The 27,191-nt window shown below is 34.8% G+C and overlaps 1 protein-coding gene across 1 annotated transcript; it reads right to left on the bottom strand.

Annotated features, from left to right (window-relative positions):
• Positions 1-1,608: 1,608 nt before the first annotated feature.
• LOC114178204 (dual specificity protein kinase YAK1 homolog) lies at positions 1,609-27,191 on the bottom strand. The gene is made up of 18 exons (XM_028063970.1): positions 26,466-27,191; positions 21,394-21,593; positions 21,086-21,239; positions 20,875-20,984; positions 20,614-20,683; positions 20,442-20,524; positions 20,014-20,095; positions 19,883-19,923; positions 19,101-19,223; positions 13,395-13,545; positions 13,133-13,247; positions 12,921-13,003; positions 12,731-12,805; positions 10,564-10,638; positions 4,149-4,945; positions 2,927-3,079; positions 2,226-2,515; positions 1,609-2,071 (listed from the first exon to the last, which is right to left on the bottom strand). The coding sequence occupies exons 1-18, from the start codon at positions 26,625-26,627 to the stop codon at positions 1,995-1,997; spliced, it is 2,841 nt and encodes a 946-aa protein (XP_027919771.1). The 5' UTR covers positions 26,628-27,191; the 3' UTR covers positions 1,609-1,994.

Below are 27,191 nucleotides of genomic sequence, written 5' to 3'. Positions count from 1 at the left end.
TTCTTCATCACATTAAACACAATAATTTATATGGTTAGATGAACAATTAAATTTTCAAAAGAGAATTAAGAAATATCTCTACGTCAAGGAATTATCCTTAAACATTCAATCACACATCACACAAAAAATGCCGTTCTAAACATGAAAATAACCAATGGTTCTTCCTTGGCGTAGTATCTATTATTCTCTTGTTATTTTGAGTGTCAATAATATATTATTAGCTTAACCATTTTTTTGGCACAAAACTTAGTTAAAGACTTTTTCTTCGTCCATCGATGACTCGGGTATGCATCACATTTAATTTAATATACATTACAAAAACTGGTTTCCACAAAATACAGACAATAACAACAAAAACTATTTTTCATCATGAAATTATACTTTACAATCCTTCACACAAGTTGGACAAAGGTGCGGGTGAGGGAGGAGAAAGGATATTTTGAATAGTGCAAAAATTCCAAAAAATTGTGAGAAGTGAAAAACAAAAAATTTAAAAAACATCAAGTTATGTCCATATAGTGTTTGTGAAGATAATATTAAAAAAGGCCCAAGAGATTCAAGACATTATGACAAACCAGGTTGTTTCTTCTCACCATGTTAATATTCAATTAGTTGTAATTGTTTCTTCTCACCATGTTACACTTCACTTTTCTCGCATGCTTCGATGGTTTGCTTTAGCTGACTTCAAAGGTTTATGAAGCAAGAAGACACATTTATTACTTAGATAAAATTATCTCAAATACTTGTTTCACATGTGGAAAGCGAAATTGCTTGATGAAGAAAGGTTTAAGTGCTTTCTTATGAAATTGATATATCAAACAACTTTGGGATCAGATTCATATCAAACTACTTTAAAGTGAAATCATATTGATATAAATTAATTCGGAGCATGGAGAGGATAACGAAACTCCAACTTCAAACATCTGTTAATTGCTATAATCCTTGGATACTCACTATACAAGAAGATACGCTTATTTTGACAAATTACAAGGAACAACATATGACACATACCTATTGAAAAATGTATAAAAGTTCTTAAAATATGATAAATGTATAATTACAATTAAATAAGTCCAAAATAAAATCACATTAATTAAATATTAAAATAAAAAAATAAATTATTATCATAGTAAATATTTGAAATGTATCCGGTACATCGGATACAAACAGGTATCAGAAGTTGAGTCCACACCACCTTTTTTTTTTGTTGTTTGCTCCATGATGTCCACCATACCATCTCTCTCACAATACAGGTTCTCCACATGCACCCACTAAAATAATAAAATTGAATTTGCAAAAATTGAACTCACGCGACAGGTTCCAACAATTTACCAATCCGCTACCCCATTCAGGCTTCTGATATTATAGGTGCAAAAATTTTATTTATTCACAAATTCAAATGACTCAACTAAATAAGTGAATCAGTGATCCATTGAACCAGCATGCTACCTGGTCAATCATCCAAGGCTTAAAAACATTACTAATTCTAGCCTTTTGCACCACTTCATATTAGAATCAAGTCCAATTATAAGACAACCAGCAAAACCTATGTGCAACGAAATGGAATTTTCAAAAATAGTTCAAACTTCAAACTAAGAGAGGAATAAGAGAGACTAAATATTAACTTTTTTCACACGCTACGAACTCAAATTTCATCAAGCACAACCTTTCCAGAAGGTAAATCAGCGCATATATAGTACCTTTGAATTACCGAATACTAATACCCCAATAAATGATCAATGGCATGCAAACTATAACACAAATTAATTTTAAGCGCAAGCACAATAACTGATCAAACATAGAAGGGTTTGCCAACGAACCATTGGGTACTGGCCTATTTTTCTTTTCTTTTTTTCTCACTTTAGCCCCTTCACTCCCCTCCCCTTTTCTTCCCGTGCTTCTACACAGACTACCCTTGTCATGACCCACGACCCCCCACCTCCCTCTCCCCAGATAAAAAAATTAAAAACAAGCTGAACCAATAATAAGGACTGCTAGTCTATCCTTGCATAATCTTTTCTTGTGCGGGAAGTCGGAGGCATGCTTGATACTGGAGGATCCATTCTGCGCCCTACAATGTATACCAGTCAAGTTAAATTGACATGCATGATAATGTTTTTTTTTTGGTTAATGGTTAATTGGATGACGAACTTTTAAAAGAAATTAATAATCCTAATAACATGAAAAAGAGAGAAAGATGGTAAAATTAGGCAAAGATTACATACCCCATGTCATACTGTTGGTGAATGAGTTACTCCTCGGAGAACGAGGACCCACACTGCCGAAACCGGAAGGAGCCTGAATTTTAATTTGATTCCAATCAGCACCCTGGGGGGGTCTACCATGTGTATATCTTTGAACAGATTGGTGTCCAAAACGGCTTGGAGAATTATGTAAAATATGAGGCATGAGATGAAACTGCTTAGACAGAGAGGGCACATATGCTGCTTGAAGATCATGCGTTGGAAGGCTACCCATCTCCACGTTAGTAAAAGATTGATTTGGTCCATTTAATCTGAAGCACAAGTTAATGACAGTGAAAAAGGATCAATAATAGTAAAACAAGGATATTCAAATTTTAAGGGAACAAAAATATTCCACGGATTTTAATTCCTCGTTATGTTAAACGAAGAAAAAGTACATAAATTGCACTACTGTCAATATTCCCTCAATTTTTACAGCCATATGAGTGTACCAACATAATTTTTTGCTCAAAATCATATATTTTACATTCTTTGTTATGTGGATAAAGGGAAATAGATTCCCCCCTATTCTAAAAGTCATAGGGAGTTACATCGGTCCATCTTAATCTAATGAGAAAATAAATCAACCCAAGCTGCAGCTAAGGAAAGCACAAAATATAAAAGCACTTCAACCATGGAAAACGTAAAGCAAAATGATAACAAATTGACAGCAAGCAAACCACCTTTGCATGATTATTGGAGTGTTAGAGCTGGACACATGGTTAAACCTTCCAAATCCAGCCCATGTTTCAGTAGATCCAAGATTCATACTTCTGCCAAACTCATTTGCCAAACAGCTTTCATCTGAACCATCCTCTTGAAGAAGTAATTCATCACTGGAATGAAATTAAATTTAGTGATGCGAACATAAATATCATCAATTATCATCAAATGTCCTGCTGTTACAAATTAACTTCAGGGAATAACTACTAGATGATTGAATCCCATAACTGTCAAAGCATCATCAGCATCATCGTGCACCTTATCCCATATATGGTAAAAAGAGTAATTTTCAATTTCACTCGATTCACTCTGATGTTTAGAGATCTGTTTTAGAACATATTCTTAGAGCAAAATGATTTATTATTTTTATTAATGTTTGTATTTGTGCCACATGGAGAGACACTGTGAAAAGTAAATGAGAACTTTCAAATTTTTGTTAAATTTTTCTGTCTCGTCCAAAATCAATTAGGATACCGGTTCACGGCCACAACTTTGGTCTTAAACCAAACATGTGATGTACGATGTAGACTTCAAGCATCTCCTTCATAATGTTTTCAACACAATATTTAGGTTTGGGAATATATTTGAGTATATTATAGGTATCTTAGTATTATGTTTACATTGAGCAAACTTTTTACAAGTTTAAAAGTCAAATTTACATGCTTGGATACCACGTTAAACAAGACAAAAGAGATCACGTAATTAGAGGAATAATAGGGTGTAAAAAGTGTCAAAAGGCACAACAAATGTGGGTATAGATAGGCTTCTTGTATTATTACAAATCATTAGATATTCTGTATCCACTAAATAAGAGATTTTGTTGCCTAGAAACCTCCATACACTAAATGTAAATATTCTATCACGATTTTCAAAACATCTATTATGGTGAAAGGTTTGTGAAGTTATAGTTGAATTTTTCTTGCCCCTCCCCTAATCCAGATTCCTCTTTTATTGTGTCTCCTCTATCATTAACTATTCATATACCGCCTTTGTTAAATGATCCTTGCTGACCCTCAACTCTTGAATTTTTTGCATGTTGTAAAAAAAATTCAACACGTAGGCATGATAGTCATATGTAGAAAAACTAATATTGCATGAGATACACAAGAAGAATCCAACATATAAATTTTAATTAAAAAACTAATGAATGACAATTAAGCTGTTTGGGAGTCAATAGTGTACCTGTAATTAGGGTCCCAATCGCCAGGATCCGGCAATGAAATGCCTGTCTCGGCATTGTCATGAACCAATTCTGTTTGTGAGTTCAAATTAGCACCGGGCTTAATCAAACACGAAATGTTCTGGTTAGCAGATAATCCTCCACTTCCTCGCTGTTTCCGGTTTACAGGAATACAATTTGACTGTAGATATGATGGCGAATTGCCAAGAGGTTGTGATGTTCCCTCAGTATGGCTTGTGCTGTCAGGATATTGACTTTGCCAATGTGAAGAAAATGCTGTTTCCTGAGCTTGAGGACTTCCAGAATGTCCCCAATTTTTTCTTCTATTAAACTGGCTAACTGCAGCTGTCTTGCCTAAAGGTGATCCGTGAGATGTTCCTCTTGCAGGAGATGTTGGTCCAAAGTGTCCTGGAGAAACAACTGAAACCTGACTGTAGGAACTAGGTGGAGTAAATTGAGATGGGCTGGCACCAAGGGGCAGGGGAGCAAAATTTCCAGCTGATGGACTTATGCCCAACCCATTCCCAGGTTGGTATTTAACTCTTCTCCTAGCATCAGGACTATTCCCAAGCATTGATATACTTCCCTGATTGTGCATGTTCATACCAGATGGACCAATAGGTGAATAGTAAGCAAACATGTTAGTGCTTTCTCCATAACTTCCGTAGCTGCTTCCAAGCCCAATACTATCATTATAGCTCCCATGGCTTCCTACACTCCCATAACTATTAGTGGGCTGATGTTGAACCATTTGAAAGTGTGGACTACTATAGAGGGAAGCTCTGCTTTTGCCCTGAACCTGTCAGAACAAAATATAGTCAGCTAGGACAAATTTGATATAATTATTTCAGAATAGAATATCACAAGCTATATCAGGATGGAAAGAAGGTTAGGTTTCAAATTACAAATTTCAGATTTGAAGGATGGGCATTGCTCAGAAAGATGAATTAGGTATTAGGAATTGGAAAATTAAGGGGATAATTCTGGGTTGAATAATTCACCCAGGAAAATGTATATATTGATACATTACGAAACATATTAGTTTGTGGATTTTAAACATAAAGATTGTCTTACAAAGTGTATTTATTTAGGCAAAACTCAACCCTACAAAACCAACTTGCAAGGTGAAATTTCCACCCACTATAGTTTGGTCATGTATCTAGTCAATGTGTGATCTCCAACACACCTCTTCATGTCAAGGATAGACCAGATAATGAGGGGTCATGTAACAGGTAGTACAATAGATCCAACAAAACATTGCTAGGATAACTATAATACCATCTTAAAAAGTAAATGTAGGCTTAACTCTATCCCACAAAATTGGCTTGTCTCTCTAGTTGACGTGGTATCATCAACAAATTGAAATAAACGTTTGGTATGAGTACCTCTATACTCTTATCTGATATTATGCCACAATATGCCCATTAGGATTCTATATCCAATAATACTTCCGAGGTCAAGTCAGTCACTCAATAAAATTAATACTAGCAAGTAGCAAGAAATTTAAGATTTGCACTTCCAACAAGGTTGTCATAAGATGTATGTATGATGAGCATTTTTATGTAAAAAATAGAACATTTAATTCTACTCTAGAAAGCTGCTGCCTGACATTAGGGAGCATTTAATGATTATTGAGACACTCGTCTTGTGGAACTTTGATTTTATTATGTTCAACAATTTCCACAAAGTCTTTATAATGCAATCAGGCCAAGTATGCTATCAAATATTGGTTTTTGAGAGTTTTTGGTTTGGTTCACCCATGATGGCAAATGATAGACGTATCTTGGGATGTCAACATAGTTGATATATCAAGGTACATAGTAATACTTACCATGACCTTTTTTCAAGAAAAGAAAAATCCTAAAAGTTGGCAACGGCATACATACAATAAACTATGCCCCTTCAAGTACACATCAACAATCCATACCTCTTTGCAAATTAAATTCATGGTCCTTGCTTAATAACACTTGTTGCATTGAGCACATAGCACTAGACCAAAAATTACCATAAGGATGCAAACTTTTCAACTTAAGGACATTAGTGTGACACTCGTCGTTCCTTAAGTTTTTGTTAGATCTACTGACAATAATTATCAGTGAAAATATTTAGTTAAGAAAAATTAATATAATGAATATATATGATTTTGGTGTAAGTTCAATGGAAATTTCCAATAAAAACTGAGGTGTATGTATGATGAAAAGTACAAGATCATCATGTGAAACAAGAAAAATAGTCAAGAAATTTGTGGTCTTGTTATAATCAAGTTCTTGTTAAATTTTAATTAATTACATCACCATTGATTAAAATAATGTTATACTTGAAATGATTAATATGAAATAAAGAAGATATTTATTCAAATTGATTCATTTGAAATACATCAACATCTAAATATAGAGAACTCTAACGCTAAATAAAAATTACAAAAAGTCTAGAACCCTCTTACACCTTCTAACAACTTCTAGTGGAACATTTAATCTCTTACTAAAAACACACCCCCTCAAGCTAGTGAATAGATACCTATCATTCCCAACTTGCATGCTAGATCAAGAAACCACTTAGTGGGAAGACCTTTTGTGAACAGATCTGCAAATTGATGCTCACAGATTTCTAATTTTGCACGCTTCACATTTGAGATGTCAAGTTCTCAAAACAAGGATGTGTGTTAGAGATACCACATTCTGCTAGTCGAACCTCTTGGGAGGAGCTTCCTCTCCCATTTTCCTTCTACTCCATAGAAACCTTCCACAGGAAGCCTTATATCAAAGATTAAGCAATCAACTACCTTTTCTTCATGTCCACCATGTTTGGTTGTGTATGTTTTGTTCATGAATTGCCTCCAAGATTGGATAAACTCTATGCCCGTGTTGTTAAATGTGCCTTCTTGAGTATTGTTGATGTTGAGAATAAAGAAAATAGGGTTTGAATAATATCTAACATTTTGACATCATAAAGGGTATCATTGTTACTCTCACGAAACCAAGAAGTATTACATATTACCTAATGTTACCTTCTTTGAACAAACTCATTTCTTTTCTTCGTCTGTCCAAGATATTCCTTCCATCCAGCAGGTCCTCCTATACAATTAGTTGAGACTAGTGTTCCTTGTGTTCATGACAATCCAAATTTTGTTCAAACTCCTCTTGACCTCTTCTTATTAACTATTGACATAGAACCCAAATGACTAGTGCCATTCTCCAAGGTAATCCTCTTCATCAAGTTCTTCTCAATTGTCACTCAACACCATAACTCCTAGTAGGGATGATTCAGTTTCGCCCATTGCCTCCAAAAAGGTACTCATTCTACTCATAATCCATATCAAATTTATAATTTTCATAACTATACTTCAATTTGGGTCACATATCTTTGTACGACACGTATATGTGTCTGATACTTTAGGATACTTTATCGATATTTATCAATGAAGTATCTAATTTATAAAGTCATACTAGACTACAAGAAAATATTTGAATAATGACTAATTTTGCTGACAAAAAATAATTAGTCACTATGGTGTTCAATTTAGGTACCAATTTATAAACTAAACATTATTGGCAACTAAAATAGTTCAAAAAATTATAATTGGTCATTAAATTGATAACTAAAATAGTTTTTATTGTAAATTGGTTTATAAATTGGTCACTAACATTAGCTACCAAGGTTTTGGTTACCAAAATAATTGGCCTCTAATTAGGAAAATGGTCTCTAAATTGGTTTCTAACATATTTTTGGTTACTAAAATTAGTCATTATTTAAGAGTTTTCTTGTAGTGGTACTTTTATGACGACAATAATTTGTATTTTTTATGTTGAAGACTTTAGTACAAATGGTTTTAATTTATATTCACACAATAACAATCATATATTTATTATTTTTTAAGAATTATTGTATATTTTTCAATATTCATATATCACGTATCTATCATGTATCGTATCTCCTGTTATTTTCAAAATAAACATATTGATGTACCAAATATGTATCAGCGTACCTGTGCATCATAGGCTATCACAGGTTGTCTCCTTGCTATTATTTTTTTTATATTATTTGTATCTTCTATTACTACTCGCAAAAATGTGAACGAAGCATTTGGTTAATTGTCAAAGGACGCACTTAGATCTATAGTCTTGATTATAGCGATACATTTTCTCCTATTGCCAAAATAGCTATTGTTCATCCTTTCTTTGACATGGCAATTATTTGTCAATGGGCACTTCACCAACTGGACACTAAATATTATTTTCTCCAATGAGATCTAGAAGAGGAAGTCAACATGAAGAAATTTCCTGAGTTTTTTGCTTTAGGGGAGTCTTATTTGGTTTGAGTTATGCCTTTCTCTATGGCCTCAAACAATCACTATGTGCTTGGTTTGAAAAATTTAGACCTTTGGACTAAAATGTAATGAAGCAAGTCATTCAATGTATGTTGATATAATCATCTCAACTAAAGCAACATTTGTGCAAACATTTTACAAAGCGAAGGTCTTGGAAGCCTCAACTACTTCTTGTGTATTAAAGTAGTTCATTCAAAAGGTATTGTAATAAGTCAAAGGAAATATGTTCCTTCATATCCTAAAAGAGACAGGTATGATTGCTTGTAGTTCACTGGATAGTCCTATGGACCTAGATCAAAGTTAATTATAGAACAAGGTGAATCTACCTCTGATCTGGAAACATATAGAAGACTGGTTAGAAAACTTATATATCTTACTTTTACTAGTCTTGATCTGACCGGTGTTGTTAGTCAATTAATGCATGCATCTCGAAAAATATCAACATCTATGGGATTCCAATGTTATTGATATGGGATAACAAAATATATTGGCGACCCCAAAAACCTTTATAAAGTTACAACGGAAATCATAACGAATTATGGCGGAAATATTGCGGTAAAGAAGATATAATACCCCACATATATTGTTAATGCAAAAATAATGATATTGTTGTTGGAAAATTGGTATTTTTTTTGGCAAAATTGGCCATTATTTTTGTTGGAAAATTGGTATTTACTTTGGCAAAATAATTATAGTAAAAATAGAGAAATAGAAAAAAAATATTGAAAAAAGAATAATAATTGGCGGTGGCAGGTGGAGGTAGTTGCTGGCGACGTCTAGTGGCGGCAGCGACTAGAAATGGTGGCTGGTAGTTACAAGAGTTTATACTTGATGTTACAAAGGTTAAAAGAAATTTACTTCTGTAGTAACTTAGGGTAAAAGAATATGTTTTAAGTTAAAAGAATTTCACCGCTGCAATAACTTAGGGTAAAAAATTTTGGGTAAAAAAAGAGAACAAGAGTGGAAGAATAGGTAAGGTTAATTAAACAAAGTTTTAGTGGGCCAGACCCATTTTTTAAAGTCTCAGAACCCAAATGCAATGCTTCCATCTACCAATTCTTCTCTTTTGTTCAAGCTCCTGGCTTTTTCTTTTTTTTTCAGCCCTATTTTTCCGCCATGACCGTTTTCCCACCACCACCCGCCGTGCCTAAAGCGGCCGCCATGGACCGTCACAGGAAATCCGATTCGCCTCCTATTCACGGCAGGCTGGGAAACCGCTACCGGTTTCCGCCATGGCACCACCATGGCCGAAATTCAAGAACACTATGGGATTGTGATGTTGATCGGGCAGGATCCCCTATTCACGACACCCCACAACATTATATTGTGTTTTCCTTGGAGGAAACACTATTTCTTGGAAAATTTAGAAAAAAAATTGTAGTTACTCAATCAACAATTGAAGTTCAATACAGGGCAATGACGTCTCTTACTTAGTGAAACAATTCCTTCAAGAACTTAACTTTTGTGAGATTCAAGAAATTAATTATTTTTGTGATAATTGGGCTACTCTTCACATTGCTTCCTGTCTAATGTTTCATAAAAAGATTAAACACATAAAGATTGATTGTCACTTTATTCGAGAAAAGTTGATGTCTAAGGAAAGATGTATTGAGTTGGTTGGATCTAATGATCAACTTACAGTATGCTAACAAAACCTTAAGGGGGCCTTGAATAGAATTTATTTGTTCCAAACTTGATACGTTCAATTTATATGCTCCATCTTGAAGGAGAGAGTATTAGAATAGGTATTAAATATAGGTTAGAAGTATTTGTATTGGAAAATTGTCATATGTTGTACCTATGAGTTGTACTTACCTTTGTACTTAAGAATCTAGGTTAATATTTGCCTTTCCCGACACTCATTGTATCAAAACTCTATCAATATAAATATGAGAACATGAGAGTGTTCAAGATCTCAAACTCTCTCAAATATAGTCTATTTCATTTCTCAACTAACAACCTAAATCTTGTAGAACTTTACTTTGGTATTTAAATTTAAAATAAAAGTGCATCCACTGTCAACAGTTAAATGTATCCAACTATACATGAGAACATAAAGACAGCAATGTTTAGTGCAGTAGCATACTCACATTGGGTGATAGACCAGCAGCAAACCAGTGTCCTCCTCCTGGATGATTATCCACCTTGATATTCTGAACTACTGGCTGTAAAGTAACCATAAATAAGATGAACTTTAAATGATGAAGATTTTGGAATTTATGTAATGATCTGATTAAATAACTAACTACAAGATATTACAGCAAAATCCAAATAAAAGACTGATTAAATGATGGGAATATACCAATAAATGAACTATCCAAAACATTAATCATATACCATTTGAAAGAAAATAGGTGTTAAGATAGAGAAGAATAGCATATGCATAATATGTCTTTAACAAACTGGATATTTTCAAAGAATGTGGATACAATTTTTCTCCAAACTATACTTACATGACAAAATTGAGCCTAACACATTAATACACAATTCTAACACGAGATACCAACATTATTCAACTGCAGATTGGGCACTGGGCAAGATCACTGACAGACCACAAATCAACAGCATGATCATTACTCTCACAATTACTACACCAGCAATCTTTGCAGTTTTAGTGGTTGGTCAAATCATGCAATCTCCTCATGTTGTTCATTGAAATGATGCGATTCATATTTTAAGATACCTCAAAAAGACTACATACAGGACAGGGACTGCTGTATGAAGATAAAGGAAGTATAAAAAATTGTGGGTATTGCAATGCTGAAAAGGCAGGAATCCCCTTTAGATAGGTGTTCAACCACTAGATATTGAATATTCATTGGAGGTAATATTTTAAGATACCTCAAAAAGGCTACATACAGGACAGGGACTGCTGTATGAAGATAAAGGAAGTATAAAAATTTTGGGTATTGCAATGCTGACAAGGTAGGAAACCCCTTTATATAGGTGTTCAACCACTATATATTGAGTATTCATTAGAGGTAATATTATTTCTTGTAAGAGCAAGAAACAAAATGTAGCTATTAATTCTATAGTCCTAAAGCAAAATATAGGGAAATTACTTCAATAACTCTTTCCCAACTCATCCTTTCTGCCGATACCATTGGGCTAGGCAAGTGATCTTTGCATTGGATCTAGAATAAGCACTAATTCATTGTAGACCTAATTCAACCCCAAAAAACATGCTTGTGGGGTGCGGATTGCCCCTCACCATCTTTTCAGACTCTATCTCTGTTAAACATTAGACTTGAATTTTTCCAATAGTGATAGAGATATGATTCCACTATTGTCATTCTAATATCTTCTTTTTTGGTCAAAGGAAAAACAAAGAAATGATTTGGAGAAAAGAAGAGAAATAGATTCCATAAAATGAATTGGAGTTTTATATACATGGACCTTCGTGAACAGAAACAAGAACAGGACCAGCTCTGGCATATTCCCCAAAAGGAACAATCTTAGAACTAGCTGTGAAGCTTTTATTTTTTGAATTAGAGGATGGTGTAGGGAGTTTAGCTTCAACTGAATCTTCATGAAACTGATGAACACAAGAAGCCGCAAAGCTGCCAGTAGTAGGGTCAGTGAAAAGAAACGGCTTGTTTGATTCAATAGTAAAAGTAGCTGATAGTCTATTCCTATATTCCACTGAAGAAGGATTAATGGGGACAAAAAAGATACTCAGAAATAGTGAAATAAAAATTGCAGAATCAGACCAAAAGCAGTAAAATGCTGTTATCACCCCGAAGCAACAAGCTCTTCTTGAACTTCACTCTACCTGTGGCCGCCCCACTTATCCCAGCCAAAAGGGAAGCCCGTTCTGCCCGGATAAATTTGGAAATTTGACTAAAATAGTCCATTTCAAGATATTTCAATGTTTGTAGCCAGTTCAAAATAATTGAAATCAACACACGGTTTACTGGAAGAAAAAAGATGGACTATGGGAACTCACTAAGATCTACAGGAATCCTTTGTTCACAATTTTAATTTTCAAACTGCATATATCACTATAGGAATGTATATCTTAATAGACAGCCATTGCAGTGCATCCTTAATAAATCAAAAACAGGGTACCCAAATACTTAGTTTAGTCATCCAGATACATCTGTCACAAAATTCATCAGTTAAACATCTAAAACAGGGTACCCAAATACTATCTGCTCAAGTAACAACGTTCAAAGAATGATTTAAAGGATAGTCAGTACTAATAAACATTAAAGCTAAACATAAAAATATGGATGCTTAAAATGGAGATTTACTTACCATTTGAGGAGTCTCAGGGGGAGGCTTGTAAGGATGTGTAAAAGGTTCTCCAGTTACAAAAGGGTGTTTTGAAGCCTGTAAGAAATCAAACTACCATTTTAAGTAACTACAACTTAAATTTTGCATTAACCCAGGACAAATATAGTTTCAAAGATTGGTTAATGTAGAAAATAATACATTCAATTATTACCTGAACAGGTGACCAGCGCTTTGAAGGATCCAATTCAACAAGCCCTTTCAAAAAATCAATAAGAGCCAGTCGTATTTGACTTTCTATTACAAGTTGAGTATATACAGCATTCATTAGTTCAATCAAGCTGAATAAGGGAAATAAAACATGCACATAAAACATGCACAGATCGTAGAAAAAAAATCAAGTTGATGCCTTCTTCGGAACCTAACCTTTGACAATATCTTCTTTAGCTAGATTTTTTCGGTAGGGATAGTTTGTAACAATTGCCTCTAGATTCATATGATTAAAATACTCTTTTCCAATTGCTGGCTTCTTCAATTCTCTCTGAAGAGGAACCAGAAACATGATGGTTGATAGTCATGTAATATTCAAAAAAGGAATCAAAAAGAGAAAAAAATAAATTGAAGAGATGCCAAATTGTTCATTTTGGACAAAGACCCAACAGCAAAAACAGTAACATACAAGACTTACAGTTTCATATTCTTCCACTGTCAATGCTTGATAAAGACTTCTTCCATTTTTGGAACTGTCACTGCTCTCTATGTTCTGGAGACTCCCAACACACTTGAAGAATTTACTTGAGTTTTTGGCATCCCTAAGTACATAATCGGGTGGTTGTCCTCTACAATATATTTGCAACATGATAATGTTAATCAAAAATAGTGAAAGAAAATAGAAGAAACCAACTAATGTGCAGACACAAACTAAATCTAACATAATTATTTCATATTAAAAATCTAAAAGCAAGTCTTCATTTGTTCAGAAGTGTGAGACAGAAGAATTTACGGTGTTAAAAACTTCTAGGGTGTAGAATGCGAGAAAAACATGTGATGTTATTGATGGTCCAATTCATCGGTTCAAAATAGTTTTGCAGTGACTAATTCGAGATATTTTCAGCACAGAAACAGTGGGTCTGAAACTCACCTCAGACCAGGCAGCTCAACTGGTAGACTGGAAAACCAGTCAAACCAACTAATCCAAGCAACATAATGCATATGTGCACAAGAACCAGCACTGACAGGTTTGACTCTGCCAAATATTTGCAAAGCCAGTGAAACTTGTACTTTTTAGTGAACAAATACTAAAAATCTTAATCAGGGACAAATCTGCCCACCCTAATGATGACAGACAAATCTAAAAGATTCTAAGATCAACACCATAAACATTAAAGAAAACACTGCTGCAGTAAAAATGAGAATCGCCTTCATTGACTGGACTTGAAATCTAAATTCCAACCATAAAACAAGCTGGGATAAGGATGGGCTTGGGGTGGGGACCAGCCAGCAAGGGTAGATCGTTAAGTATGATGAGAATATGGAATACACAAAGGAACTGTTCCATTCCTTGTATTCCTCACTGCAAGACTGTCAATTTCAAAGCCTAGTTCTGATTCCAAGAGTGAAATGACTTCACTACACCTTTGGTCAACCGTATTTGATAGATTTAGGTAAGAAGTGTTAACTTGTATGTATGTTTCAAGAGAATACACAAATAACTAGTCAGATAATAAGGAACATCATACATAGTTTAATTTTATTAATTATGGTAAATAAAAATCCTTGTATTTATGAACCATGGCTGGAAATCCCCCTTCTAATGGTTCTAATGAGAAGCTAAGTCAATTGACAAGTTGGATAATAACAACTGTGATATTCGGGCCTCAAATATTAAGTTATGGCTTACCTGGTAGGATTACAGTGCTCACCTCACTGCCAAAGTTGACTGTGGCTGCTGTAGAGCACTCTTATACCCAATGAAATCATGTCCATCTCTGCAACATCATCAAATCCACTGTTCAGCCCCTATGAATAAGCTTTTTTAATGATTGTGTCACTTGTTATTCAGGGCTGGAATGTCACCTTATTTGCAATCACTCCTAACCCACCTTTAATTGCAACATATTTGTGCCACCTTCATTCTCATGGTCATACCAAGCTTCATGGCAAACTCGCTCAAGATGAAAATGTGACCCACACACATGTAACAAAAACCCCTCTACAGATTATACCTGAAACACTATCGCTACTAATTATTTTGTGCAATTGTAAGAATTGCCAAACCCTTGGCCTTTTTATTTGGGTGCAGATACCAATAAATCTATTACGGGCACTTCTCAATCTACTTCACTAGGTTAGAGAACTTGACTTTGACCATACATCCAGTATTTGTACTTGTTAAAGGTGAATTTTAAGCCTAACTCAACCAACAAAAACAACTTGTAAGATGAGGTTTACACCCACATATATATAGTAAATTGGTATTATCTCTAATCGATGCGAAACTTCTTAGAAACCCTCATCATGTCAGGACATATACATCTCAAGCGTAGGGCTAAACATTAACCCTTGACTCCAATACTAGGCTAAGATAGCAGGCGGAACAATAGACCCAACAAACACTAAATTTTGTTAGGATAGACTCTACCCCATAATTCTAATACCATGTTAAGAGATGGATTTCAACCCTAACTCAACCTTACAAAATTAGCTTGTAAGGTGAGGTTTGCACCCACTTATATACTATAAACTCGCCATTTCTCTAGTCGATGTGGGATTTGCAACACCCCCTCACGCTGAGGCATATACATCTCGAGCGTGGAACTAGACAATGGGTGGTCCGATAGTCGATGGCACGATAGGTCCAACAAACAACAAATCTCGTCAAGATAGGCTCAAACTCATAGCTCTAATATCGTGATAAGAAGTGAATTTTAAGCTTATTTCAACCCTACAAAACTGGCTTGTAAGGTGAGGTTTGCACTCACATATATATTGTAAATTAGTCTTATCTGTAGTCGATGTAGGACTTCCAACAATACGTTTTTTTCTTCCCATTCTACATGTAGTTGTTTACCCATTATTACTTCTATCAATGGTCCTCAAACACAATTGCAAGGTACTGACTCCAACATCCCCTTTCTTCTTTCACCATCAATCGATTCTATACGTACAAAATTGTCCTTTTAACTTCTTGGCTATCATCTCACCTAATCCCATCACTTCGTCATTATGTTCACTAAAGACTTGTTTACCTTGAAGGAACATATGATCGACATTAAATCCAAGTCTCATGACCTATCCTATATCTCTGCCCAGTCGCAACTTCTCCAGCACAATTTCTCCATTGATGATACTTGCTCAATTGTGACATCCTAGTTTGTTGAAGCTTTAGAAGTTGATTCCAAGTTTCTCTAGTTGTCTACTCTACCTAGAATCATCAAGTATTGTCATCTTTCTTGTTTTAAATATTTCATCAAGTCTTTCAATGATTATTTTATGTTGTACGTGATAATGGGTAATTGATAACAAAATTATGTCAGAACTCTTGCACCTAGGAAAGAAGAGTCTATTTGTTTCAAATAAATTTATAACAACGAGCTTAGGATTGCCTACGTTTAAGTAGTAGAGACTATATAGTTACAATAATTGGGCTCAACTAAGGCCCAATCAAACTGAGAAGCCTATATTACAACAAATGAGCATCCTCAAACCATTCTAAAAAGTTGTATTACGTCCTTATTTCATCCCTACACTTTATGAAAGTCATGTACGACATCCTCTTAAACAATCGGCACATGGAGTATTTTTCATGTGATAAACAAAGTTCCCCAGTGGACTAAAACATAACCTCCACATGTTGTTTATAAAGTGCATGACAAAATAGGTACATAGTCTAATTTATGGAAGAATGCAACTTTTTATAATAGTTTGGGGACAAAAAACATATTAAACCCAATTCTACTATACTCTTTTATTGAAAACAAGTCCAAAATGTTTTACTTCATTGAGAAGCTCTATCATGAAATAATTCATGAGAATATTCATCTAATTGGTTTCAATAAAATATGGAATAGAAGGGCATTCTTCATCAAAGACCTAGGAAATCTTTAGAATTTCAAGGTATAAGAGTTGCTCAATCCAAAGATTCTTTTTTTAAATCCAAGGAAAGATAACAATCCAAAGATTATAATATCTCATAAGAAATATGCTCTTGACATCATAAAATAAATTGGTCTATTACACCCACTAATATACTATAGTTTGATCATATCTTTATTTGACATTCAACACATTCATCACTCAAGACTTAAACACCTTGAGCATGAAATGAGATATTTGTGGGTAGTTCAAATAATAGCAAGTAGCACAATAGGCCTAACAAACCTTGCTAACATCTTAGAAAATTGACTTTAAATTTAACTTAATCTCACAAAACCAACTTGTAAAGTGAGGTTTGTACTAACTTATTTACTTTTGTTGCAAGCCATACAAGCCCAAGGCCACAAAGAACTTATTTTTATTCTCAAGTTCCTTGTTCACATCTACAGATGATGGAAGGAGTTTAAAATCATGTAAGGCAACATGAAGCTGCCAAGAGACACAGAACACTCACAATGTTATGGAGCAAGAAGCATCAAGAGATATTAGCACATGCCATGTACACATTTTGTGTCATTAGTATAAAGGGCACAAGCCCCACTCCAAATTGATGCACATCTCTCATGGGGATGGAAAATAGTTGAGTGAGGTGTGAATAGTGGATTTAATAACACTACAAAGTTAAGCATCAATCTTTATCAATTGTTCTCGATTTTTTGTAGGAACAAATTCAACTGTGGTAGTGAGATAGGATTTGTAGCCCAAACCACTTAATCATAACCAGATTTTGGATTCCCAACTGAATAGTTAGAGATGCCCATGTTCTCAATACTAACAATATGGCTAGAAAAGATGGGAAAATTTGTTCTAGTGGTTGGGGTGGTGTTGGAAGGAATTTTATTTCCAAAAAGCTAGAAAAAAAAAATAATAAAATAACCTAAGGAGAGCGAAAAGCATATCAAACAACCAAAAAAGGATGGGTGGCTCATGTCAACAGTTGACACCACCCTATGTTCCCTGGAGAAAAGGGAGGTCACCAAAAACTATGTCAAGAAGCTCACCAATGGTGACACTAGAACAGGGAAAGCAAACTTGGGAGAAAGGTTCACAAAAGAAAAATCATTTAGAGATAGTGGGTCTACCAAGTCAACATGGTTTTGAAAAAAGCATAGATACCAAGTTAAACTCTAGGAACGAGAGAAACATTGAGCTTAAACTGTGTTTCTGAGACAATATAGTGCTTTATTCATATTGAGAAAAAGGAATTAATAAAATAAATAGAGGAGATTTTATATATATAATCTAAATATTCTTGATTATACTAGATCAGTTCCTTATTTCTATATTTCTATAATAATAAGAGGAAACTTTATACCCTGGAAAAGTGAGATACACGTATTGTACAAGATCAAATGTTGAAACGAGATACAGGGTCATGGATTTAATAACATGTGAAGACCTAGTTGAAATGGACTCAAACAATCTACAAAATGAAGCTCATTTGTAATAACCAAGTGGCTTTGCATATTGCATCTAATCCGATCTTCTATGAGAAGACCAAACATGTAGAGGCTAGCTACCAAACATGACTCTGGCAACATTACTACGAGCTTTGCCAAATCTAGTGATTAGTTGATACATGTCTTCACTGAGTCTTTTAAGCCCATGAATTGGTTAGATTGGTATCAAGCTAGGTGCATATTTATATCCTGTATTTAGGTATAAGTAGTGAAATAAGCCTATACAAACCAACAACTGTTGTGTATTAAAATACAGTTTCAGCACAATATCTTTGTTTTTTCTCACATTTTAACAAATCTTATTATGCATTGGATTCCACTAAATTTTCTTCAGAATAAGTTTCTTAAATTTGTTATTAAGAATTGGGTCTGCCCTAATGACCTGCACCAGTTTCTCCCCCCAGGCAGTGCTATGTCTTTGTTGAGTTCTGGCGTCTTTGTAACAGAATGCTACAATTTTGAAGTGTACTTCATCTCAAGTCAACATTTAAAGGAATGGTTATTTATTCAGCCAATCTGGTGTTTAACCCATTGATGTTTTACAAGAATTTCTTTGTTAAACAGATAACATGTCATGATTTTAGAGGAAGGAAGAAATATGCTTAGTTGGAGGATAAATGGTAACAAAATATGAAGTTATTAAAATCTCAATTGTAGGTTTTTTAATCAACTGTTATAACTGCATTTTACCCTTGAAAGTGCCCCCCCTCTGCCCCCCTTTGTTATACAATTTGTATAGCTATTTAATTAAAATGTTCCCTTGAGAGAAAGTGACATACCCAAGTATTTCAATCATTCGTTTCAAAAGATCAAATTCTGAAGCTCCAGGGAATAATGGTAATCCAAGAAATAATTCCGCCACTATGCATCCAAAGGACCACATATCAATAGCTGTTGTGTATCTGATAGAGTTAAGGACAAAAATGAAGCTAGAAGTACAACAAAATAACCTGAAAAAATTAAAGAAAAAGAAATTTCTGAAGAGTATACAATAAAATGTGAGACACCCCAAAAGATCTTTAGTGTCCTTAAGTATATTTGAAAGCATGAGGATGATGAAAACCACGTTCAAAATAGCATAACAGGTCGTAAATTTTTTACAAGATTGATGTATTAAAAGAAGTACTAAAGAAAGACAACGCATCATAGAATCATTCATTGCCCCACATCCCAAAATATTAAAGGAAAGTATGGCACGGATTTATGGATAATAGTTCCAGTTGATCTATAATTTAAACTTTCTTCATTAATGTTCCCCAAATAAGCCATACAAGTAAAATAAACAAGTAACAAGTAAATGTAGAAGCCATAAGCTTTTTAAAAACATTAATTCCTTCAGAGTCTAAAGCCATAAGGCAACTCAAACTACAGCTCCACCTGCTGCAGCACATTTTTACATTAAAAGTAATTAAGAATACCAAGCTATTTCCTCAATTATTGCAATGTAGAAAGATGGTGAAGTAATAGAAAGGTAAATCAATAAAACAACAAAAGAGAAAACCCAAAAGTAAAAATGCATGAAAAGAAAGGCATCAGCTACTGATTCCATCAGTTAGGATACTGATATCCAAGAAGAACCTCAGGAGATCTATAGTATCGACTCTGCAATAACAAGAGGACAAGGGTAGGTACCAGAACAAATATAATTACAATAGGAATCATAGAGTCCTACTTTCTACAATAAATATAAACCTGAATATAAGAGTAAACAGTGCGGTTTTCCATGCATGCTGATCCAAAGTCAATAATTTTTATTTCTGCTGGCTTCACAGTGCTACATATGAAACATTAATTCATAAAATATCACAATAAAATAGCTGCAGCATACACAAAATCTAAGGAAAGGATTTATTCCTATGAACTGACAGACTCGTTTTAGAGAGTAAAGTGAAGAGTTATAACCAATGACTACAAAAGTAACCCTCAGATTGCGATTAAAAGAATGCTCGTTTATATAATAAATTCAGTTGTTTAAAACTCAACTAGTAATTTTTTAGTCAATAGTTATAACTCTTCATTTTACTCGCTCAAACACATCCGTCCTTTTATAGGTGTTAAATCCTTAACAAAATAGCTGCAGCATACAGTTGTTTATGAGCACCTTGATGCAAGAAACCAACCTCGTACATAAAAGAATGTTTTCTGGCTTCAGATCACAATGAATAACTCCAGCCTCTTTTAGCAGAGCAAGTCCACATAAAATCTTAAAACAAAAAATTAAGAAAATTGATTATGAAATATCAAAACTGGAAAAAGGACCAAGTAGAAAGGCTATACATCAAATTGTAGTACCTGCTTAGAGAATAGCTGAACAATACCAAGGGATAATCCCCTAAAATGATTCATCTTGATAAGCTCATACCTGTACACTACACAATGTCAACACTAAAAAAAATACGGGAGGAAAAAAAAATCTAGGATAGCCATGCAAAACCAATCAAATATGAATCGTGAAGTAGAATGTGAACACCCTTCAAGCTTTAAATCCACTCCTCATTCTCAATGATTATAAATTCTGAAAGAAAAAAAAGAAAACAAAAGTCTGGAACTTACAAGTTCGTGTCCAACAATTCGAAGCAAATGCACAAATGTCGTTGATGTACAAAATAATCATATATACGAACAATGTGATGCTTATCCTCAGGATCATACTTCTTATTTAACTGCATTAAAAAAAAAAAAAGAGCACACATTAGTAATTTTTCATGGACTTCCAAGAAATTAACGAGTACCTTGATAATAACAAGTCACATCAGGAGGTTACCGTTGATAAGATAGTTACTTCAACCAGTGCTTGTTGATAGTATGCAGGTTGGTTTTTAATGATCTTCACGGCAACAAAACTGTTGCTATCTGAATCCCAGCATTTAGCCACTTGTCCAAATGTTCCATGGCCAAGGAGATCTTTGACAATATATCTGTACCACATCAAAATGCAAAGATTATAAAGACATCCCAAGGTTGCGAGAAGAGTAAGGTGGCATCAACCGAAAATCAACATTTAGCTTTCGGTATTTCCAAAGTATTATATATAATGACAACATAAAAACAAAGGATATATGGATGACAAACCTTTTACTTTTGTCTAAATGGTTCAAGACAAAATTCACTGTCAAAATAAGATCTGAGTTAACATTATCATAGCCATCATTAAGCACTCCCACTGACGGGCTGGTCAAAAATCTTTTTGGATTAAGATCTTCAGAATATTTAAACTGTGGATTGCATATTTGGTATGTTTGAACTATTTCCTTGGTCAACCTAGCCACCAACTGTAAATTTGAAGGTGAGCATCAGTTCAATATTTTAGGTATCACAAGCTCCAAACAGCCAGATATAAACGACAAGAAAATAATGTACAAAATTTCCATCTTATATAAATTTCTGCTACTGCAGTATATGCAATTAGAAATGAATAAGAGAGAAAAGAAATAGCCTATAAAACAATTCCCAGACAACAATAGATAGATACATCTATAGGGGAGAATTATATAGGCAGATGGGTGAGTATTGTACAAGAGCATTTACTCAATTGTCTGTTGGTTAGTTAGTTGTTTGCAAATGGTTAAGTCAGTTACACAGTACTATAGGCAGTTAGCTAGTTGTCACCATAATAACTGTACCTATAAATACCTCAGTGTAATCCTTTGATCATTAAGCAATAACATCTGATATTTTCTTCTCCATAATTATCTCTAACCATTAGCCTGATATCAAGAGTCTCACAAAGTAGACTTTAAGCCTACCTTAACTCTACAAACTAAATTTTAAGATGAGGTTTTCCAACTCATATACATATAACTTCACCACAATGGAAAAAACTACTAGTGTGCTTCCCTCATCTTCTTCCCCCATCACCTTCAGGCTCTTGATTATGAGAAATTAGATGACAAGAACTCCCTCCTCTAGCACAAACATGTTAAAGCTATCATCAAGACACATTGTCTTCAACATTTCATTGTTTGTTCAAGAGCTCCACTTTGATTCTTGACTGAATCAGACTGAGATGCAGGGAAAGTCAATCCTTATTACCGTCTACAATCAGTAAGATCAAATGCTTCGATATTGGCTCCAATCATCTTCCTTGAGTTCCTAGCAGTGTGCATACATATCATGTTTGGGACAAGATCCATGACTAAATCCATAAGCAGACTCATGCTAAAACTCATCAAATGTGAACTAAGTCGCACTAGAAAGTCCTTGACAACAAAACCATATCCATATTTCTTCTTTAAGTCAAAGCTTAAGTCAATGCTCTCACTCCAGTTGGAGATCTAGTTTCATCTCAAGAACACAGTGTATTTATCGTCAATAGTTTCAACAAACCCTATAATTGTTTGTATTTATTGTAATCAGTTTATATAAATGGACTACTTTGTCTGTTGCACAATTTTAGAATCTCTTTCATCTATCTTTCTCTCTTTCCCATCATGGTATCAAAGCAGTACCATCCTTCATAACCTATTTTGACACTATTTTGCAGCTAAGTACCCCAAAACAAAAACAAAAAGTGGAACAATCAGTCACCTATTCAGTTATCTATGAGTGTCACTTTTCCACAATGTCTTAACTTGTATTCCACTCTGATTCATGGTTATCATTCATCATCGCCAACTTCACCATCCACCAAATCCTATGTTTGGCAACTTTTAGATGCACTAGCCTCATTGATATCCTAGATGCACTAATTTGGCGTCGTCTTCACCCTATATGTACTGACCTTATCTCTAAATCCCAAAAGCCATTATCAAACCTAGTTTCAAGTTTAAAAATTTGTGGGCCTCCAATAATATTAGTTTAAATCTTTCAAATGTGATTTTGAGAAGGACGGACCTGCTTTGCTTGTTATGAATTTTCTGTGTTCATGACCATTCCAATCATCTAGCTAAGCTATTTTTCTCTCCAGTATCACTGAGTCGCTATTCCAACTATTATCTTTAGTGTACTTCAAATTTTATTTTATTTTTTTAATTTTTACTTGCAAGGAAGTGATTATTTTCTCTTAACAGGATAAATCTTAGTAATCTTCAACTTGAGGGGAGTGTCACAAATGAAAAATATCTGAGGTTACTATACGAGAATATTCTTAGTATCATGATCTCTGAGAATTTATTATTGTTTTATATTTTAATTTATTTACTTATTTAATTAGTTTATAACTATAGGAAGAAGTCGCAATTTGGGTTTAAACAATCCTTTCATAAGAATGTCACGTGCCGTGATGTCAGAATAAATGGCATACAAATAAGGTCCCATTCACATTCACTATGCCTACTAATTTCTACATGCTTCATGCAGTCATAGAACTGCATTCTGTAAAATATTAATTACATTTGTGTTTTTACAGTAGAACTTCATGGAGTGAGCCAGAGGAAGTTGTAATGTAACTTTTCAAGAACTCTTTTAAATCATAGAATTCCACAAATTCCTTTTATCATTGCCCTATATTTTATCTAATATACTACTAGATAACATTCTTTTTTACTTCTCCGAGTACAGTAGCTAGATGTTAACTTCCTGTCAATAATAGATCCAATCCAATCCACATTGTAAGCACTTCCATGCCTTTTGGCTCAGTTTTCCTAACAAATAGTCCTCTGCCAAAGCACTTTTTAAATACCTCAAAATCCTGAACATTGCCTTAACTTGTTCTTTAGGTGCTAAGTGCATGAATTGGCTAACTAAATTTCCACAACGGCTATGCCTGGTCAGGTTTGAGGTAAATGAATCAATTATCCCACTAATGTTTACCATGTTGTGTCTATTCACTTCGAAGTTTTCTACAAGGATCTACAGGAATTATAGTCGGTTTGCAACTCATCATCATGTTTCTTTGAAAATCTAGAATATATAAGAGGGGAACAACCCTCACCTCACAGACTAGTTTTAAGGGGTTGGATTACATCCAACTGCATTGTCTAAAAGCCTTCCATCACCATTCTAGTGCAAGATGTGTCAACTAGGTTGTTTATGTTAAAAACTTTGTTATTACGTGATGAACATGGCATCACCCAATTATAGCAACACCTGTGCCACCATTTTCAAACACAAGATCTTCATAAACTACATGATTTATTGGGGATAAAGCAAGCACAAGCTATGAGTGATATAGTGATATTGTCATTTTGCAAAGGAAGTATGCAATATACATTTTCAAGCAAACAAATCTGGACATGCTATGCTTCTTGACACACCTATGAATCTCAAATTACAAAATCTACCAGATTAGGGTCCCCTTTCAGATCCAAAAGGGTAGAAAAGATTGGTTGGCAAGCTGATATGTCACTTTGTCATCCAACTAGATATTTCCTTTGCAAATGGTATAGTGATTCAATTTCTTAACTCTCATCATGAATGACACCAAGATGTTGTCATTCATAATCTGAAATACGTCAAATGAGCTCCAGGAAAAGATCTTCTGCATGAAGACAAAGATCACACTCACATTGTGGGGTATTTGTATGATTCTCCCACTTTTAGAAGATTCACCTCAAGATATTGCTTCTCATTGGCGGTAACTTAATTTCCTAGAAAATTAAAAAGCAAGTCCAGTGCAGAAGCGAAGTATTGAGCCAAGGCTTCAATGACTTGTAATTGGACTTTTGCAGTTGCTCAAAGAATGAAGTCTGGGTTGTTGCTTAGATGAAACTCATTGATGATTATCAAGTTACCTTGCACATTGCTTCAAACCAATAACATTGAGGTAGATTACCATTTCCTCAAGGAGAATATCTTGTAGGATGACATCATCACTAGTTCTGTTAATTCTAACAAACAATTTGCAAATGTCTTCACTACATCTTTAAGGAATCCAAAAGTGATTATATTTGAAACAAGCTTGGTGCACATGATTTTTATGCTTCAACATGAGGGGGAGTGTTTGATATTATAGATATCCTTAACTGTGGTAATAGGGAAATTCTAGGATTTACATAGTTATGCCAATTAGGCAATTATTTCCTCCATCATTATTACCCCTGTTGTACAATAATACATTAGCTGTCTACATAGACACATACATTTAGTTAAGTCATTTTTTTTCCTCTTGACAGCCCTTATGAAGGCCATGCTTTACATTAAATAGAACGCAATCACTTAATCGTATCAGAAATCAACTTCCAAGCTGAATGGAACTATAGGCTCCAACCAAATGCACTACCAATAGTAGAATAAGTTGTACTTTGTCATACAAATTTTCTATGTTAAAAGCCTTAAACCAATGCAAATAGGAATTTATCCTCCATATACCAAACCAGTAAAGATAGTCAATAGATATTATTCCAAGGATATATGGCACAATAAGCATCAATCGAACAGGTATATTCAATTAAGAATCAGTAGCAAGAGGTAGGAACAGATGATGAGCAGATTCTGAACATTCACCATACATAAAATAACATAACATGCATATTAGACAAAAGTAACCACAGACCTGGAACATATATCAGTAGCTCAATTCAACAAAAGTCATCAATTGGAAAAGGAATTTGGATAAAAACAGTCTAAATGAGACAAGGAATCAAAATCATTAATCCAAAACCGAAGACAATTAAATATAATCAACAAGATCTAGTTCCTAGTACCACTCAGGAATTTTGCTGTCATTTACAAAATAATAACACGTAGTTCCAAGAAAAATATAATTTCAACACCATCAAAATTGCGGATAGCATAGTTACTTAAGGAGCTAAGAACCTCTATGGTACGCCATGGATCCGGTACAAATGGATAGCATGGTATGCCATCATTCAATTCACTATACGAGTGATAATCTAAAACCCTTTCTTCCCTTTCATGTTTTCAACTGTTGCTGCGATCAATAGTGGTGAAGACTAAGAGGGTGACAATCTACACAGAACAAAACAAAAGTATACCTATGGAAAAAGTCCACAATACCCAGAAATCATACTTAACATACCACCGACAATGTGGACTAACTACAACTACCGAGTATGTCAATCGAGGTTTGGTTTAACTTGACTATTTCCAAAGTTTCCGCCTCTGGCATCCCTAAATCCCAACACCCCATACTACTTTTCAGTCCAAAACTCTTACTGCACAGCTCTGATCACAAAAATACACAAACAAGTTCAACCCATACTCGTTTTCACACAAAACCACACAAAAGAACACAAGAAACTCACGGGCTTCCTCACAACCACGCGAGACGGTTGCGGCTTCTCAGCAGCAGCAGCAGCTTCTTCTCCAGCCTTTGGCACACAAGGGACGAACGCAGAGCCGCGGGGACGCCACTCCGAGGCCAAGTCCGTGGACGGAGCCTTGTCCGCACGTGCGACCCCATCCATGACCCACACAGAAAGTTTATAGAAAAAGAGAAATAGAGGACCCAAATTCAAGTCAGAGAAAGATTCAGTTTCCCCAATTTCACTTCCATTGTATCCCTTCCCTTCTTCTCATTACCCTCTATCCACTGCGCAAGTGCTTGCTACCCTCCAATCCAACGGATTTCAATCCCATCACGGGCCCAACCTCCAGAACCGTCCTACAATCACATCGAACCCGAGATCCATCGATTGCCGGATTTTCCCTTCTGCTTCGAATTGAATCCGATTGGGGCAAATGGCAATAAATCAAAAGGGGAAAATTATTCAGAGAAGGGAGAAAACAGATCGATCGAAGTGGGGTTTTGTTTCGTTGAGAGGGGATTGGGTTATAATTTAGTTTCGTGCTTCACGAAGAGAGAGAGAAAGAAAGAGAAAGAAAGAAACAGAGCGATGCAATGAAATGGGCGTTTCGTTGGTCTCCGAGAGAGGCAGGGCGGGCAGGGCACAACACGCCGTCTTGGTTCGGTCGAAGCAGTGATGAGGAATTATTTGGTGTTGCTTCTTTCTTTCTTTCTTTCTTTTCTT

Source organism: Vigna unguiculata, chromosome 3 (assembly GCF_004118075.2).
Source record: "Vigna unguiculata cultivar IT97K-499-35 chromosome 3, ASM411807v1, whole genome shotgun sequence".
Lineage (NCBI taxonomy): Eukaryota > Viridiplantae > Streptophyta > Magnoliopsida > Fabales > Fabaceae > Vigna > Vigna unguiculata.
Note: the sequence above shows the minus strand (reverse complement) of the source record. Positions and strands in the feature narration are given on the sequence as shown.

Bases quoted from the DNA above. Each gene is read 5' to 3' on its own strand.
- LOC114178204 (XM_028063970.1), bottom strand. From the start codon at position 26,627: ATGGATGGGGTCGCACGTGCGGACAAGGCTCCGTCCACGGACTTGGCC. The intron at 20,684-20,874 runs GTAAGTTCCAGA...TGTAGTGTACAG, and splicing joins GAATTGTTGGACACGAACTT to GTATGAGCTTATCAAGATGA. The intron at 20,096-20,441 runs GTTGGTTTCTTG...TTTCATATGTAG, and splicing joins AACATTCTTTTATGTACGAG to CACTGTGAAGCCAGCAGAAA.